At 41.0% G+C, this 17,264-nt stretch overlaps 1 protein-coding gene across 4 annotated transcripts in view; it reads right to left on the bottom strand.

Moving 5' to 3' along the window:
* Window positions 1-17,264, bottom strand: part of ELMO1 (engulfment and cell motility 1) — a 660,529-nt gene that overhangs the window by 606,072 nt on the left and 37,193 nt on the right. For all 4 annotated transcript variants that reach the window (XM_006832125.1, XM_006832127.1, XM_006832126.1 and 1 more), the window contains exons 2-3: window positions 13,985-14,025; window positions 12,791-12,863 (exon numbers count right to left, since the gene is read on the bottom strand). In XM_006832125.1, the coding sequence (XP_006832188.1) occupies window positions 12,791-12,863; window positions 13,985-14,025 (114 nt within the window). The remainder of the gene's footprint in view (window positions 1-12,790; window positions 12,864-13,984; window positions 14,026-17,264) is intronic.

Below are 17,264 nucleotides of genomic sequence, written 5' to 3'. Positions count from 1 at the left end.
GACCTTATGCACAGCAGAACAAAACACTGCCCTATTCTGTGCCAACCTCACTTCTGTTGCCAGGCTTGAATCCATCAATGCTACCACTTGGCTAATCCGTCTCGCTGGGGGTCTTCCTCTTTTTCTCTGACCCTCCACCTTACCAAACATGATATCCTTCTCCAGAAACTGGTCCCTCCTGACAAAATGTCCGAAGTATGAGAGATGAAGTTTGGTCATCCTGGCCTCCGAGGAGCATTCTGACTGCATTTCTTCTAACACGGATCTGTTGGTTCTATGGGCAGCCCATGGCACATTCAATATTCGCCTCCAACACCATAACTCAAAATCATCAATTCTTCTACGGTCTTCAATTCTTCTCCAGGCTTCCTTATTCACTGTCTACCTTTTGCATGCATATGAGGTTATTGAAAATACCATGGCTTGGGTCAGGCGCACCTTATTCCTCAAGCTGACATCTTTGCTCTTCAACACTTTAAAAAGATCTTGTGCAGCAGATTTGCCTAATGCAATACAATGTTTGATCTCTTGACTGCTGCTTTTGTGAGTGTTGATAGTTGATCCAAGAAGAATGAAGTCCTTGACAACTTCAATCTTTTCTCTGTTGATAAAAATGTTGTTTATTGGTCCAGTGGTGAGGATTTTTATTTTCTTTAGATTGAGATTCAATCCATACCAAAGGCTGTGTTCTTTCATCTTTATCAGTAAATGTTTTAAGTCCTTTTCACTTCCATCAAGCAAGGTTGTATCATCTGCATATCACAGGTTGTTAATGAGTCTTCTTCCAATCCTGATGCCACGTTTTTCTTTATACAACCCAGCTTCTTGGATTATTTGCTCAGCATATAGGTTGAATAAGTATGGTGACAGAATACAACCTTGTCGTCACACAACTTTTTAAATTTTAAACCATTCAGTGTTCCCATGTTCTGTTTGAACAACTGCTTCTTGGTCCATGTACAGATTCCTCACGAGCACAATTAAGTTATCATTACTATATGTGGCTAAATGCGCTGGACTGCAAAGTCAGTTTGAATCTCGAGGTCAGCAGTTCAAGTTCATCAGCTGCTCCTCAGAAACCCTATACAGGGTCCCTATGGGTCAGAACCAACTTGACAGCACTTAGTAACAACAATATCTTCAGTCAAGTTATCAAGGAGACAAATAGAAAGAAAGTAAGATTTTTAAAGGCAGGTATTTAAAGAAGACCATTGTCTGGTCCCGTTTTCTCCTTAGAATCAAAAGTGCTACTAAAAAAAAAAAGTTGCTACCCAGCATTTTAATCCATCTCTGTCTGTAACCATTTCCTCTGCACAGTTAATGATTTTCACAGGGGCAGTACTAGAGCTGGGCCGTTTTCCTGACATGAAATGAGTGACCACAGAATCTATACTCTAATCATTTGGGGGCAGTTCCAACTTAAAACCATCTCAAGCTTCCCAGTGCTCTAAGGATCAAGGTCAAAATCCATAACATAGCCTTTCAATGCTTTAAGAGTTGGGGTTTATGCCAAACTTTTCTAGTCACATCTAGTCTATCTTACCCCTAAACTCCCTGCCATCTGCCAATCTGATTCACTTTAAGGGTCTCTGATTTTCTTCCCTTTTTTTCTTAGATCTCTGCCTAAATGCCACTTGCCTCCAACTTCTTTGGGTTGGGCACTAAGTTTTCTCATTTATTCTTATAATCTTAATTGGCTAATTTGCGGTAAATATTTAATGTTTTTCTTCCCTTCTGGGTGTTTACAAAAGGATAAAATTTCCCTGGAGGTTAGCACGGGACATGGCACATCCTGGACAGTTAATATAAGTGTCTTTTACTGAATGAATGTCCTTTTTCCTTCTAGCATGACTGTTTCACTTTGACAGCCCTGAGTTATGACGTGGCAGAGTTTGGGACAAGCAACCAGTCTAGGAAGGGTCTAAGGCATGAGAAAGGTTGGTAGGTCAGTGAGGGACAGCCAATCTTCCAGGAGTTGAAGGAGCACTGATAACAGAAGTCAAGAGTCTTTGAATGGAAACAGAACCCGCAGCATGAAATAATGAGCATGTTGATACACTGTGAAAAAGGAAACCAAAGTCACGGAACAATCTATATAAAAATGGTTAAGTGGGAGCCTAATTTGTTATGTAAACTTTCATCAATAATACACCAATATAAAAATATATGTTGTTGTTAAATGTTGTCAAATCGGTTCCGACTCAGCGACCCTGTATAGGCTTTCCGAAGAGCTAAGGGTGAATTTGAACTGCCAACCTCGCAGTTCAAACCAACCTTGTGGTTGAGAGCTTATACTACAGCCATACCAGGACTTCGTATAACTATAAGTTGTTTTTTCACAATGCAAAAAAAGAAAGAAAGAAAAAGAGAGACAGAGAGCCAGGAAGCTCAGAAGAGATAAGGCAAGGCAAAAGGGGCATTGACATTATTCTTTGCCAATCCCAAATTTCCCTCAGTCAATCTCTATGCATCAGAACTGACCACAACCACCACCTCCTTATGGCTTCTTCCTGCCTTGTCCCAATCTTTCTAATGATGTACTTCTCTGAATGCTTAGAGTTAAGAATGACAGGGCAATTTCCCTGTTTGCCTAAAAAGACTGGTTGTTGTTGTTATTGTTAAGTTCCTTGGAGTTGGTGCTGACTCACAGTCACCCTGTATAGGGTTTCCAAGGACTGGCTGGTGGGTTTGAACTGCTAACCTTGTAGTTCACAGTCAGGTGCTTATCCTACAGCACCACACCAGGAGTCCATTTTAAAAAAGTGGTATTAGAACAAAACAAAAAAACACAAAAACAATCACAAATCTTTATCAAAGGCAAATAAAACATCTCTAAAGTGACGTTTGGAGTCCTGGTATGGCACTGTATCAGAAACACTGCAAAACAAGATCAGTTTGAACCGTAAGGTTGGCAGTTCAAACTCACCGATCACTCATTGTAAACACTGAGTCGGAACTGACTATCATACAACAGTAAGTATGATCATTGGAGTCCAGGTGTGGCAATACAGAATAATCCTCACTTGTCTGATGTTAATGAGGTTGGATGCACTCTACAGGATTAGTTTGTATCTTGAGTCAATGTCTTTAGACATACAAAAGAAGAGACAGAAGCATCAGGAGGGGAGAGCGCCCTTTGGGGTCCCTGCACTGGGAAGCTCCTAGTTCCAGGGGAAGATTAATGCCAAGATGTATGGAGATCTCCAAGGAACACTGAGCCTACAGATGCTAAGAGGAGACAAGGACCTTTCCCCAGGCCCAACAAATAAAAAGCCTTTCCCAGGAGCCAGCATTTGGACTTCCAGCTTCCTAAACAGTAAAAGAATACACTTCTGCTTGTTGAAGTCTACTCTTTTAGACTGTTGTTTCTATTACAGCACCATTAGAAAACTAAGACACTTAGTAAGTGAGAGGTTACCTACAGCTGTCTCTACGTTCCTTTCTTTAAGGAATAAGCCAGCCACAGACTGAAGCTGCTAACCAGAACTCACAAATTGTCAACTTGTTTACTCACAGCAATTAAGTTCTGAACAACTGAGCCAATGTCAGCAAAGAAAAGACATCCTTCATGAACTGGGGCCAAGGCAGTAAGCACAGAAGCCTCCTGGGGTGGGGGTGCAGAGCTGTGCAGTCAGACCCACCTGGGCCCATGTTTTGCGTGGCTACTTGCCATCTGTACAACCCAAAGGAATCTTAACTTTTCTCAACTGCAAAATGGGGACAATGATAATCACTACATCATGAGACTACAGTCCTGGTGTGGTACTTTGGATCAGCACTGGACTGTGAACCACAAGAATAGGGTTTCAAATCCACCCACAGCTCCTCGGAGACCCAAGTCACTATGAATTGGAACCAACTTGACAGCACTTAACAACAAAGACATCATTAGACTATGACCAGGGCAGTGGTCTAAATGCCTAGTCCTCAAAACATATTTAATTCTTCTTCAAAAGATACATTTTACTGGGATATGTAAAAACACAAGTCACTGTTCAGTTTTTATTCTCTGTCTTTTCACTAGCCTGAAACAAAAATGTTTCTAGGGTAGAATTTTACTTGAGAATAGCTAAATTTTCACTTCCTCCGAGGCATTTATTTGCCAGCTATACTTCAGCTGGTATGGTGTTGCAGGACCACCACTGGACTGCAAACCACAAGGCTGGCAGTTCAACCCTACCAGCTGCTCCTCAGATACCCTATACAGGGGCCCTGTAAGTCAGAACTGACTCCCTAGCACTTACCAACAACAAGGTTCTTCTGCTTCAAAAACGTGTTCTCCGCCACCCCCCACACTGAAGTTTTGTTGTTGTCGGTAAGTGCTGTCAAGCTGGTTCCGAATCATAGCAACCCTGTAGAGCATTTCCAAGGAACCCCTGACCTTGTGGTTAGTAGTCCAGTGCTTATCCTACAGCACCACAACAAGACTGAAGTTTTAAGGGGTAAAAAATAAAGGCAATTTTAACAAGGGCCTCTACTACAAAAGCCCTTTTAACTACTACCCAATTTTAACACTACAAAGTAAGTTCTTTCCTGAGATCTCAGAAGAGAATCACAAGTATCAGTCCCTATGGGGTTAGCCTACCGAATTTTTCCTTCTTTGAAATAACAGGTGATTTTAATCTGTGGCAGAGGGAGGGAGGTCATCTCACCTAGAACTGAACCGCAGTAACTAAGCCCAGGCACAAGCTTCAAATATGAGTCACAGGTTACCATGGTAATACAAATATTACCTAACAGCTCACTCATCTATAAGAAGCCAATATGGGAGGAAATACATGATTTTAATTCTAGAAAAGTACTGGAGTCTCAGTCTCAGGTCTCTATTTTTAGGTACATTTGCAAGGAAGTAGATGCACGTAAGCGGCAGGCAGACACAGCCCTGGGTTTGAATCCTGAGGAGGAGGACTCTGGCCAGCCTCAAAACCCCTCTCCTGCTGTGTGTGTCACGCGCAGCTGCGCCCAGCCACAGCTGCAGGGGAAAGAGCAGAGACATTTTATTTACAAACAAAGGGCTATGTTTGGGAGGATTAGTCTTCTCATTCCTTAGACTCTTAATAAAACAATCAGCCTTGCTACTGCCCACTGAGGATGGACAGACCCAATGGCAGAGACTACAGTGACCAGGCCTTTTTTTTAAGTTTAACGTTAAAAATTTCCCAGAAAATGACTCCTGAAAAGCCCAACAGGATAATAATTTTCCCATTGTTCTGAGAGCTTTACATTTTCTTAGTATATAGTAAGTTAAATGATTTTCTAGCATAGAGGTAACATGAAATATTTCAACTTTTCCCCCTAAAAAATGGCTGTGTGCTCACACATTCCTACGTCTGACTCAGTTTACAACTTCTGCTTACAGTGCAGTGTGCCCTGTATACTTCGTTCCATCTCCTTAGAAAAGAAACCTGAGGCAGGGTTTTCACAGACAGTATGTGGATAAGCTGTATCTGAATTCTCTTAAGGAGGAAGCGTTTAGAATGCAAACTCCTAGGCTGCATCCAAACCCAAAACAAAGCTTCTGCTCCAAGAAATCAAGTTCTCCAGACAATGACAGAAGACAGAACAGTCCCTGCAAGACGCAAGCCAGTATGGAGACGCCCAAGAGGCCAAAACCTAGTCAACCAGACACAGGAATTAATCAAAGGCAGAGCTATTTGGATTTCAACCCAAGATAAAACCCAGTACAATATACAACGATAACTGAAAAGGTATTTCCAATCAGGTTCCAGTTCATACGTGAACAGATGTATTCTAAATAAAACATGTTTAAACATGCCTCTGTGATTAGCTAAAGCAAAAGGAAGAAGTGAGGCAGTACAAGATCTGAACAGAAATGTCAAAGGTCAGCTTGAGAAGACAAAGTCAAGTATTATAATGAAATGTGCAAAGACTTGGAATTAGAAAACCAAAAAGTAGGAACACGCTCGATGTTCAGCCATTTCAAGAGGTAGCATGTGATCGAGAGCCAATGATCCTGAAGGAAGAAGTTCAACGTGTATTGAAGGTAATCAGCTTGTTGAAAGATTTCAGTTGGTATTCCATCAATCCCTGGTGCAAACAAGGCACCAGGGATTGATGGAATACCAACTGAAATCTTTCAACAAGCTGATGCAGCACTGGAGGCACTCACTCATCTATGCCAAAAAATTTGGATGACAGCTACCTGAGCAGCTGACTGGGAGAGATACGTATTTGTGCCCATTCCAAAGAAAGGTGACTCAAAGGAATGCATAAATCATCAGACAACATCACGGATATGCCATGCAAGTAAAATTTTACTAAAGGTAATACAGAAACAGCTGCAAACATACATTGACAGAGAACTTTCAGTTTCAAGCTGGTTTCAGAAGAGGTCATGGAACAAGGAATATCATTGCTGATGTCAGATGTGTCTTGGCTGAAAGCAGAGAATACCAGAAAGATATTTGCCTGTTCTGTGTTGACTATGCAAAGGTTTTCGATTGTGTGGATCATGACAAGCTAAGGACAACACTGTAAAGTATGAGTATTCCAGAACACTTAATTGTGCTCATGAGGAACCTATACCTGGACCAAGGGGCAGTTATTAGAACAGAACACGGGAACACTGAACAGTTTAAAATTAGCAAAGGTATGTCCCAGGCTTGTATTCTTTCACCGTATTTATTTAATCTGTTTGCTGAGCATATAATTTGAGAAACTGGATTATTTGAAGAAAAATGTGGCATCAGGATTAGAGGAAAACTCATTAGCAACCTGCAATCTGCAGATGACATAAACTTGCTTGCTGAAAGCAAAGAGGGCTTAAAATAATTACTGATGAAGATCAAAGACCACAGTCTTCCACATGGGCTGCATCTCACAGTAAATAAAAAAAAATCCGCACCACTGGACCAATAAACAACATCCTTAGGAATGGAGTCCTGGTGTGGCGCTGTGGGCTAATGCATCAGACTGCAAAGTCATTTGAACTGCAAAGTTGGCAGTTCAAGCTCACCAGCTGGTTCCTGGAAACCCTATACAGGGTTGCTATGAGTCAGAATCAACTCAACGGCACTTAACAACATTAATGGAGAAAAGACTGAAGTTGTCAAAGACTTGATTTTGCCCGGACCAACCCATTAACACTCATGGAAGCAGCAGTCAAGAAATCAAATGACATATTGCATTGGGTAAATCTACTGCACAAGACCTTTTTAAAGTGTTGAAGAGCAAAAATGTCAGCTTAAGGACTCAAGCACACCTGACCCAAGCCATGGTATTTCAATAACCTCATATGCATGTGAAAGTCGGATAATGAATAAGGAAGACCATAGAAGAATTGATGTGTCATAGTGTTGGAGGAGAATACTGGAAGTACCACCGACTGCCAAAAGAACAAACAAATCTGTATTGGAAGAAGAACAGCGAGATTGCTCCTTGGAAGCCAAATGTCCAAACTTTGTCTCTCATATTTCAGACATATTATCAGAAGGGGCCAGTCCCTGGAGATGGATATCATATTTGGCAAAGTGGAGAGTCAGAGAAAAAGAGGAAGATCCCCAACAAGATAGACAGGCACAGCAGTGACAGTGATAGTGTCTGCCACACATAGCAACGAATGTGAGGTTGGCCCAGGATCGGGCAGTGTTTTATTCTGTTGTGCATAGGGTCACTATGAGTAGGCACTTACTCGATGGCGCCTAACAACAACAAGTGGCGGCAGATAAATTCTCTCAGTGATATACTTGCCTTAATCTCATTAAGGTACCTTTAAAAATGCAAACACATTTAGTACCATGGGTGTAAAAAATGATTTTGAGGTCTGAGCTAATATCAAAATTTTAGCAAAACATAAGTAGACGTCTTTTGAAGTCACTGAAGATCTGTCACAGTTTTACAGGAAAGCTACCCCACATAAAACAAGAGGTTTTATAAGGACCATGAGTCTAAAGAAGGTCAGGAAGACATCAAAGATGAATTCAAGGCAGAGAGGTTAGCTCAGAAAGTTACGGAAACTCTTTTTTGGGATCCCAAAGAAGTAACTTTGATAGACTTTCTCAAAGAACACAGGATGATAACGTGAGTTAATTAGAAAGAAGTTTACAAACAATGAAAATTGCATTGGTTTAAAAAAAAAAAAAGTTCACCTAAGTTATACTGAGAAATTTTTCCATCATGGGAATGTACCTGCTCATTCTTCATGGGTAGGAGTCCTGGTGTGGTGATGTGGGTTAGTGCGCTGGACTGCAAGATCAGCGGTTCAATCTCAACACCTGCTCCTTGGAAACCCTATACACGGTCGCGACAATTCAGAACCATCTCAACTACGCTTAACAACAACATTCCTCATGGGTAGCAAGGGCTGTGCTACAAGAATTTTGTTGAGAAACCTTACGCCATTCAATCTACAGTCCAGGTTTTGCCCCTTCAGACTTTTTATGTTCCTTAAACTCAGAAGAACACAAACTGATTCCCTCGAGGATGCCAAAACTGCCATTTAACATGGTGTCCAAGGAAGTGTGCAGAATCGTTCAGGGAAGGGTTACAGAGATAGTTGGAAACACTGCCTTGCGAGGTAAACAGACCTAGATAGATGATCTGTAAAGAAACAAAAGCCTCATATTTTGGTATTTTTGTTTAGTAACTATTTCTATGATTTTATAGCTATACTTCTTTTATATTTTATATTTATATTTTAAAGCTATACTTTTTTATAACTACATTGTTGTTGTTGTTGTCAAGTGAAGTCGAGTCAGTTTCAACTCATAATGACCTGTATAGGATTTCTGAGGAGCAGCTAGTGGTTTCAAACCACCATCCTTGTGGTTAGAAATCCTGTGCTTATCCTACAATGTGAAGAGATGTTTGACAATTTACACAGGTGAACTCTTTGCTTCACATAGACATTTAGTTTCTCGCAAGAATATTAAAATTGAATATGATAAAGTAGAGTATGTTACAGTATTGCACTGTTCACTTTGAGAACTAATGTGCACTTGACCCAAGCCCTGGCATTTCCGATCACATGTGCATTCAAAAGCTGGACAATGAATAAAAAAGACTTCAGAAGAATTAATGCATTTGAATGATGGTATTGGCAAAGAATACCGAATAGATCATGGACTGCCAAAAGGATAAATCTGTTTTGCAAAGAGTAAAGCTAGAATGCTTCTTGGAATTGAGTATGGTAAGACTCCTTATCTTGGAGTTCGGACACGCAATCAGGAGCGACCAGTCCCTGGAGAAGGGCATCACGCTGGGTCAATTAAGTCAGTGAAAAAGAAGAAGAGATGGATTAACACAGTGTTTGAAGCAACAGTGGGCTCAAACATAGCAAATATTATAAGGATGACACAGGACCAGAGAGATTTTCTTTCTGTTGTATAAAGCTTTGCAAATAGTGAGGGTAACTATTATTTCATGAAATATTTTATTTTTCAAGCCAAAACAATATAGTATTTATTTATTGTGTCTCCTCCTTAAAATTGAACACTTTGAGCAACATCATCTCATAGTTTCTCAAAATAAATTTTATCCCTGAAGTACACAGAACGTAAGTGGGATTGTGCTGAGGAGCTCTGTAATCAAGTTTCTGGTTTGGGGACACACTGTAAGGGTCACAGACCCGCCCATTACTGGAGCTTATCAGCCGCAGGGATAACAGGGTAGCTATGATTTGGAGTGGACTTGAAGACATCTAATACAACCAGAAACATTCATGTGATAATCTGCACTTTAGAAAGCCCCACAATGACTTTCGTTGTTCTGCAATTTTTTCATTTAAAGGCAATATTTTACACTTTTTCATAGTCTCTATTGAGTGGTGGAGTTCTGGTATGATGCTGTGGGATGAAGTGCTGGACCGAAAGCTAGGTTTGAATCACAGATGGATGCTTCTAATGCACCAGCCGCTCCTTGGAAACCTTAATCAGGGCTGCTATGAGTTCAAACCGACTCGCTGGCTCTTAACAACAATTGAGTGGTGGTGATGCCTGTGTGCTATCAAGTCCGATCCGACTCATAGCAAACCTGTATAGGATTTTCTAGACTCTAAATCTTTACGGGAGCAGAAAGCCTTGTCTTTCTACTGTGGAGCAGCTGGTGGAATCGAACTGCTGAGCTGATGGTTAACAGCGAAGACGTAATCCACACCACCATCAGGGCTCCCTCTCTATGGAGAAGTATGGGTTATGTGACCCCATGGATATCAGAATAGAACTCAGAATAGAATACTTGAGTAGCCTCAAATCATTAACCATTAACTTTTTGAACCCCAAGTAGTAAAAACCTACCCAATTATTTCCAGTAATACTCCAAAAGTCACAATATTTGTTGCTGTTACATGCCATCAAGTCGGTTCCGATCCATAGCGACCCTGTATAGGGTTTCCGAGGAGCAACTGGCAAGCTTGAACTGCCAGTGTTAACTGTTCAAACTGACATTTCAGTCCAGTGCATTAATCCACAGCACTACACCAGGACCCCAAGGTGAAATGAAACAGTCTTATGCTTAAGGATATGGACAGAGATACATTTAACTTGCTAATTTTTACTTTTACTTATTTCTATTCTCTTTTATCTCACAAAGAATAAAATGCTTAGCACATAAGTACAATATAAGTGAGAACTATTAAAAGAAGGAAGCAAAGGGAAAATAAAGATAGGGAACTAAGTTATATGGAATGACTCAGTGGAGCATGGGGGAGTAATAAACGTGGTGCAGACTAGGAACTCTAGCCCATTTGTTAACTCTAAACTTTCTGGCAATTAATGTGAAGAGGGAAATAGGACCAGGTATAAAATCCCCAATGTCTACCCGGGAAATAACAACAATTTCTGAGCAGCATTTCCAGGCCTCTGGATATCTTCCCTTTGGGGTGGATTAAACACATTTACACATTCCTCAGGGTCCAGTAAGTGAGTTACAAAGTGGATTAAGCCAAAACCAAACCAGTTACAATACCGTCAATTCCAGCTTCTAGAAATCCCATGTGTGCCCAAGTAGAACTGTACTCGACAGAGTTGTCGGTGGCTGGGTTCTTGGAAGCAGATCAACCAGACTTTCTTCCAAGATGCCTCTGGGTGGATTCAAATCTTCAAGTTTTGGGCTATCAGCTGAATGCTTTATTGCTTGTACCACCTAGAGACTCCCTAGGTAGGAGGTCCCTTGTTACTGCCTCCACCCTCTGCCACTTGATTCATGGATAAATGTATGGTGCTAGCAGAAACTGTGGATTGGGACAAACAAGGTCTGCAGAACATTGGAGCTCAAGGTCACCTATTTCTCGCTCCTCCAAGAGCATTTACTTACTTTGGTGATGACATTGAACAAGGTGGTGACTGTTCACAAGGCTAATTGTTCTCCCCACCCCCACGGTCCCTTGAGTGTCCTCTGACTTCTGTGCATTGCAGTGAGATCTCAATAAAACTGAACTGAATGCTAAACTATTCTAAACATTTCTAAAAGGAAATAAATGAACAAAAATCCGGGCTTGTTTCTTTATTTCATTATTCACAAGTCATGAGACATTGGTTAAGCCATTTGACCTCTACTGGTTCCATTTCCTACCTGGTAACCAAGTCAATTTTGTTTACATCATAGATTTGTCTTGAGGAAAAAGTCAACAAACAGATATGATGTGCTGGCCCAGCGCCAGACACACATGAGGTACTGAGTATGCGTTAGATAGCTGGGCATCGGTGAAATTCCAATTCCAGGTGGGAGACCCGGATTCGAATCCTGCCCAAGGGATTGCCTTTGTAGCACCACCATCTACCAGTAGAATTACTAGTGTAACTAGAGTTACCAATGTGTTTCGAGAATGCTATATAGGTTTCAGAGGAGCTTCCAAACAAAGACAGACTACGGACAAAGCCCTGGAGATCTACGTCTGAAAATCACCCAATGAAAACTGAAGGGAGCACAATGGTCCAATTCACAATCAACACTGGGGATGGCACAGCACAGGGAAGTTTGTGTGTGTGTATGCGTGCACAGGGTTGCCACAGGAACCAAGTTAACAGCAACCAATCCCAACAATATTAACCACAAATCTCTTAGACTAGTTTCACTTTTTTTCCAGGGTCAAATCAACTCCCTCGTTCTCCTTCAAGCCTATTAAAGAGAACAAAAGCCATCCCCTCCCCACAAAAAGAAAGTAGGAGCCCAAGAACCATAAACAATTTCAGTGCCTACAAACAAGCCACCTTTGAAAAGTTTTCTTGTTATTGTTTCAAGTACTTTAAGCAAGGCTTAGGTTACTCTGAAAGAAAGAAAGAAAAATCTAAGACAGGAGAACAAGAGTCAGTTATTAAGTACCAAATTAACGCTATAACCAAGCAATAAGAAAGACAGGTAATTAGTATAGTCACAGCCAGAAGGCAAATCTGTTGCTAAAACAGGACTTGAAAACATATTTGGTCTTCACTCTTGAATGGGCTAAACTTGGCTTGTTAATACTAAAGCATCGATCCTTGTCTTTGCAGACCCTATTTGCATGGGTGGTAAACCAAAAAAAATGCATTGCTGCTGAATGCATTCTGACTGATGGCAGCCTGAAAGGACAGAGGAGAGCTGCCCCACAGTGTTGCAAGACTGTAACCTTCACTGAAGCCAACTGCCACAGCCTTCTCCCTCGGAGTGGTAGGTAGTTTGGAACAATCAACATTTTGGTTAGCAGCCAAGTGCTTAAGCACGGCACAACCAGGGCTTCTCTGAATAGGTGTCAAAAAAAGTAAAATTGAAACCAGCATGTCCAGTCATGAGCAGAGATGATTCTCTACATCCCATACATAGAAGTGTCCCAGATGAAATCATGGACTTGACTTACCTTTTCTGTGATATAAAAGTTTGAACTATCTGCATGCTGCAGTGCAAAATATTCATGGTTGGCAAGAGACCACCTGGAAAACATACACAAAAATTGATCAGGAAAACAGTCACTTGGTCATTTCCATAGCTTTATAAGTATTGTTGTTGTTGTTAAGTGCTGTCGAGTTGGTTCTGACCCATAGCGACCCTGTATAGGGTTTCTGAGGAGCAGCTGGTGAGCCTGAACCACCGACCTTGAGGTTCAAACGGCTCTGCAATCTAGCACATTAACCCATAGCGCCACACCAGGACTCCTTTCATAGGCTAGAGGAATTGAATCCTCTATCACTGGGATTGGGCCAGTTCCAACATATGTAGGATCCTTGGTGATTCAGTGTATTTGTTCCCTAAAACGAAATGGCAATGCACATTTTTTATTACTCTGAGACTTACCATTTCATAGATGGGCTTTCTAAACTTTTTATAAGAAGCCCATTACTGCTCACCTTGAAGCATTTCACCTCCATCGCTGGAGCTAGGGGAAATTAAAATATAAACTATGACATTCCTCCCTATTTTGAAGGGATGGAGCAGAGAAGAAATCTAGGGAAATTTTGAAAATTAGTAAGTTTCAATGGTCTCCATATTCTACAAGCCCCAGTAAACACACTAGCCCCATCCCGGAAGAGTCCAATGAAGTATGATTGATCTTTTATTATTTCTATGTGATACTCTATTCACAGTTCTACTTTAAAAGTCAAATAAATTCATGCAACTTGTGCATCTGCTTCTCCTTTGTATGCAACCAAAAACAGTAAGGAAGTCACATCATTGTGAAGTTCTGCAGAGATCACCGACTAGGCCACTGCCTCTTCCTCTAAATTCTTCTGTCTTCTGTTAGGATGTGAGTGGCCCTTTCAATTTATAGGAGATGAAGTGTGTATGTAACCACAGGAACCCTAAGGCTGCTCCCTGCTGAGTAGGATGAATGGACTACCATTTTTCTGAGATAAATAACACCAAGTCCAACATGCACATGCCTGCTATAACAGAGTTCCATCTTTTTTGAGGCACAACTGCACTCTTTTGGTAGAAAAGGGTCTGAAAATCATCCAGAGTAATTTTTGGTGACTTTGGACTGATTAAGCAGAAGCTCGCGAATACCATTGTACTGTTTTTCTACTGCCTCAGATGAATCCTGAGCGACACTTACCCATCGCAGACTTCCTTTATTATTGCAGACAGTGGTTTCTTCTGCAAAACAACAAAAAAGGAAATACTTACGGTTAGTTTCATTTCATTGTTTTCAATTTAAGGAAGAAAGCGAAAATGCCTAATAAAAATATGTCTATGCAGTAAGAATTTACATCTGCTGTTATGATTTGCTGTCAATGTGTCTTTTATTTTTCTCTAAGTAATAATCTACCGGCCATCACTCCACCCCAAAATGTATTAATGACTTATTATCCATGTAGCCCTTTCTAATATGGTTAGCTTAATAAACTGACCAAAATGTGCATCATATTTAACTTCCAAACCAAACACAATGGCACTGAGGGGATTCCAATTCCTAGCAACCATAGAGGACAGAGTAGGGTTTTCAAGGCTGTAAATTTTTATAGAAGCAGATTACTACTGCTTAGTTCTGCAGAACAGCTAGGGAGCTAGAACCATCAGCCCTCTGGTTAACAGGTGAGTGCTTCAACCACGGCACCACCAGGGAGCCTACCTATTTAATCCATCAATACAAAGATCTCAAGGGCAATGAAAGCCAGGAAGGATACATCATAACCAGAATTCATGAGTGGTAGCACATGAGTCAGGTAACCAGCCGTTTAATTTTATATAAACAAGCTTAGATGCAAGATGTGTTCATGAGCACGTGTGACAAATGGGATAGGAGGCGTTGCCAAATTGTTCCTACAAAGTGCATAGAATTCTTCCCCGATAATGCCACTCACGAAGCAGCTTGAGCTGGACACACTCGACTAATGTAACCGTAACACCATATGTTGTGGTGTCAAATGGCAGGCAGACTACAGCTGTGCTCTGGTGCCTAGCTGCCACAACTGTGCTCCACCAGCCCCAAGATGGGGGGAGCACAGCTGAGAGACAAACAAGCTTGCCCAGAGATGTGGAAACCCTTTTGGCGATAGATGCAAAACAGACCCTCTTGTTCTCCTGAGGTCTTGCTCTCCTGAGGGGGGAAATGCAGCCACCAAAAGCACAAGTCAGATAAGAAATGAATGAGGAAAAGAGGAAGAAAAGTCAACGAAATATAGCAAAGGGTCCTAGCTTTTCAGATACAACCATAAAAACGCTCTTTTCATAGAAACGTGCTTTTCCTGCTGCTCTGAAGGGTAGTGCGGTGTTATAAAGAAGAGTTTCGGAATCAGGCAGGCCTGGTTCAAATCCTAGCTCTGTCAACTCTCTAAAATGTAACTTGCAACGTCCTCAATTTGAGTCCCAACTTCTTTATCTGTAAATGGTAATAGTCTCTACCCACTTCTCAGGGATGTTATGAGAATAAAATAGAATGAAAATTAATTTTTTTTAAATGGCAAAAAACATTCAGTGTTAGAGTTCTGCCTCTTTGCAGTCACTTAAAGAGCTTCATTTCCATCCTTACATGTGAGTCCTGCTGGTGAATTCTGAACACTGTGCAAGCAGCCATCCCTAAATCTTTGTAAGAAACTCTAACGTAGTCCAGGATGCTCCTCCAATGGACTGCTTCCCATTGGAGCTCTACCCCCATGGATAAGTCCATTGTCTTGTGTTTAAAAGAATTCTTACTAAAGGAAATGATTGCAAGCTGCTACAATTTGACGAACTTGACCTATACTTATAGATGTTGTAGCTCAAATTACCAACTGTGAGGGATGGAGTTTTCCCATCAAGTATCAATTCTATCCCCACTGTATACAAGATAGATAGGGATGGGCAACTTAGACACTGGCTACTTAAAATGGGGGTGCTATAAAGGCTTACAAGTTTTCAAGAGGGAGTTTAGTTTAAGAGCATACAGGGGAAGCTGGAATTCCCACTGAATAGTTTTCATCTTGTCTAAATGGGTCTGGTGAAAAGAGATGGGGATAAAATTCTTATGACTCAATAGTGAGTAATCGTTATCATGACTAATTGCAACTGTCACAACTGTAAAGGTAGAAGTTTTGGTACAAAAATGGGGGAGTAGTTAATCTTACAATCCAGAAATAGAGGATCCTGGGACCATCAAGGGAGAAGAGCACTAATGGAATGCACGGACCCTATCCAGAGAAGCAGCAACACCAGAGATGGAGGCAGAGATGAGGACATGGAGAGAGGGAGCAGCTGAGGACTCTGGACTCATGGAAAGAGGAAGGATGTGTGCTGATGGCCAGGAGTCAGGCTTGCAGATTGTGCCCTTTGGTTGTTTAAATGACAATATATTCCTGAGTGTTTCTGTGTACATCTCCACCCCACCCGGACCCCCCAAAAAGTAACAAGAGGGAATGGAAGCAAATACTATTGAATGATGATGCGTGGAGGAGATTGTGATCATTGCAATGAAACTATGGTGTAAAGCCGATGTTCTTCCATGTAAACTATCGCTCAGTTCACAATTAGAAGAAAAAAAAAAAAAAGTGTAATAATAAAAAGTACAATGATCTCAAAAAAAAGAATTCCTACCATTATCAATAAAGACACAAGTGGAATGGACAGAGCTAAAACTACGAAGGAGTAGAACTAGTCTTATTTCCTGACTTCCTGAGTTGGTCTTCTTTCAAATAAGATGAGAAACAGTCATTGGATTCTATATACTATACAGATCCTAGGCCTTTGCAAGAACCTGTCCACTGTTTATGGCTCTAGCTGAGGTGCAAGTGTCTTCTCGCAACCAAATGACAAAGGAATGTTTAGGAACTGAATGACTCCATAAGATGAGGATTTTGCACTTCCAGCTGCTAGAGAGCTTTCAGACGATCAGTATATTACGAACACATGCCAGACAGACTCCTACTCTCTAATCTTTCGTATTACACCCTCAAAACTGAGACATCAACAGTAGGCCTCACAATATTGATGAGAAATGAATGAGAAAGAGGAATAAATGAGAAACGATAGGTCTTGAAACAATACACTAAGCCAAAAGATATTGATTGCCAATTGATGTAGGAGGTGACATCTAAAGTAATTGTTCCAAGTATTATAGACTTCTTAGCTGAGCTCATTTAAACCAATGACTTAGATTTTAATTAAGGTCTGATTCATAGATAGGGAATGAAATATATAAAAACAGAAGTGTATGAGGTACTATTATGTCTAGCATACTCTGAGATAGGATGTGGATACTTAATGGAGAAAGGTTAAAGCCACAGAGGAATCCTGGTGAACTGAACACTCACCATGCACTCTTAGGAATCAAAATGAATGTTAGTTAAGGATGGGAAAGTCTCATGGCTACTTCCTATACTATGTACTTCATTCTTCTATGTGCTGCACATATGTTAACC

The sequence above is a fragment of the Chrysochloris asiatica genome, unplaced genomic scaffold, assembly GCF_000296735.1.
Source record: "Chrysochloris asiatica unplaced genomic scaffold, ChrAsi1.0 scaffold00006, whole genome shotgun sequence".
Lineage (NCBI taxonomy): Eukaryota > Metazoa > Chordata > Mammalia > Afrosoricida > Chrysochloridae > Chrysochloris > Chrysochloris asiatica.
Note: the sequence above shows the minus strand (reverse complement) of the source record. Positions and strands in the feature narration are given on the sequence as shown.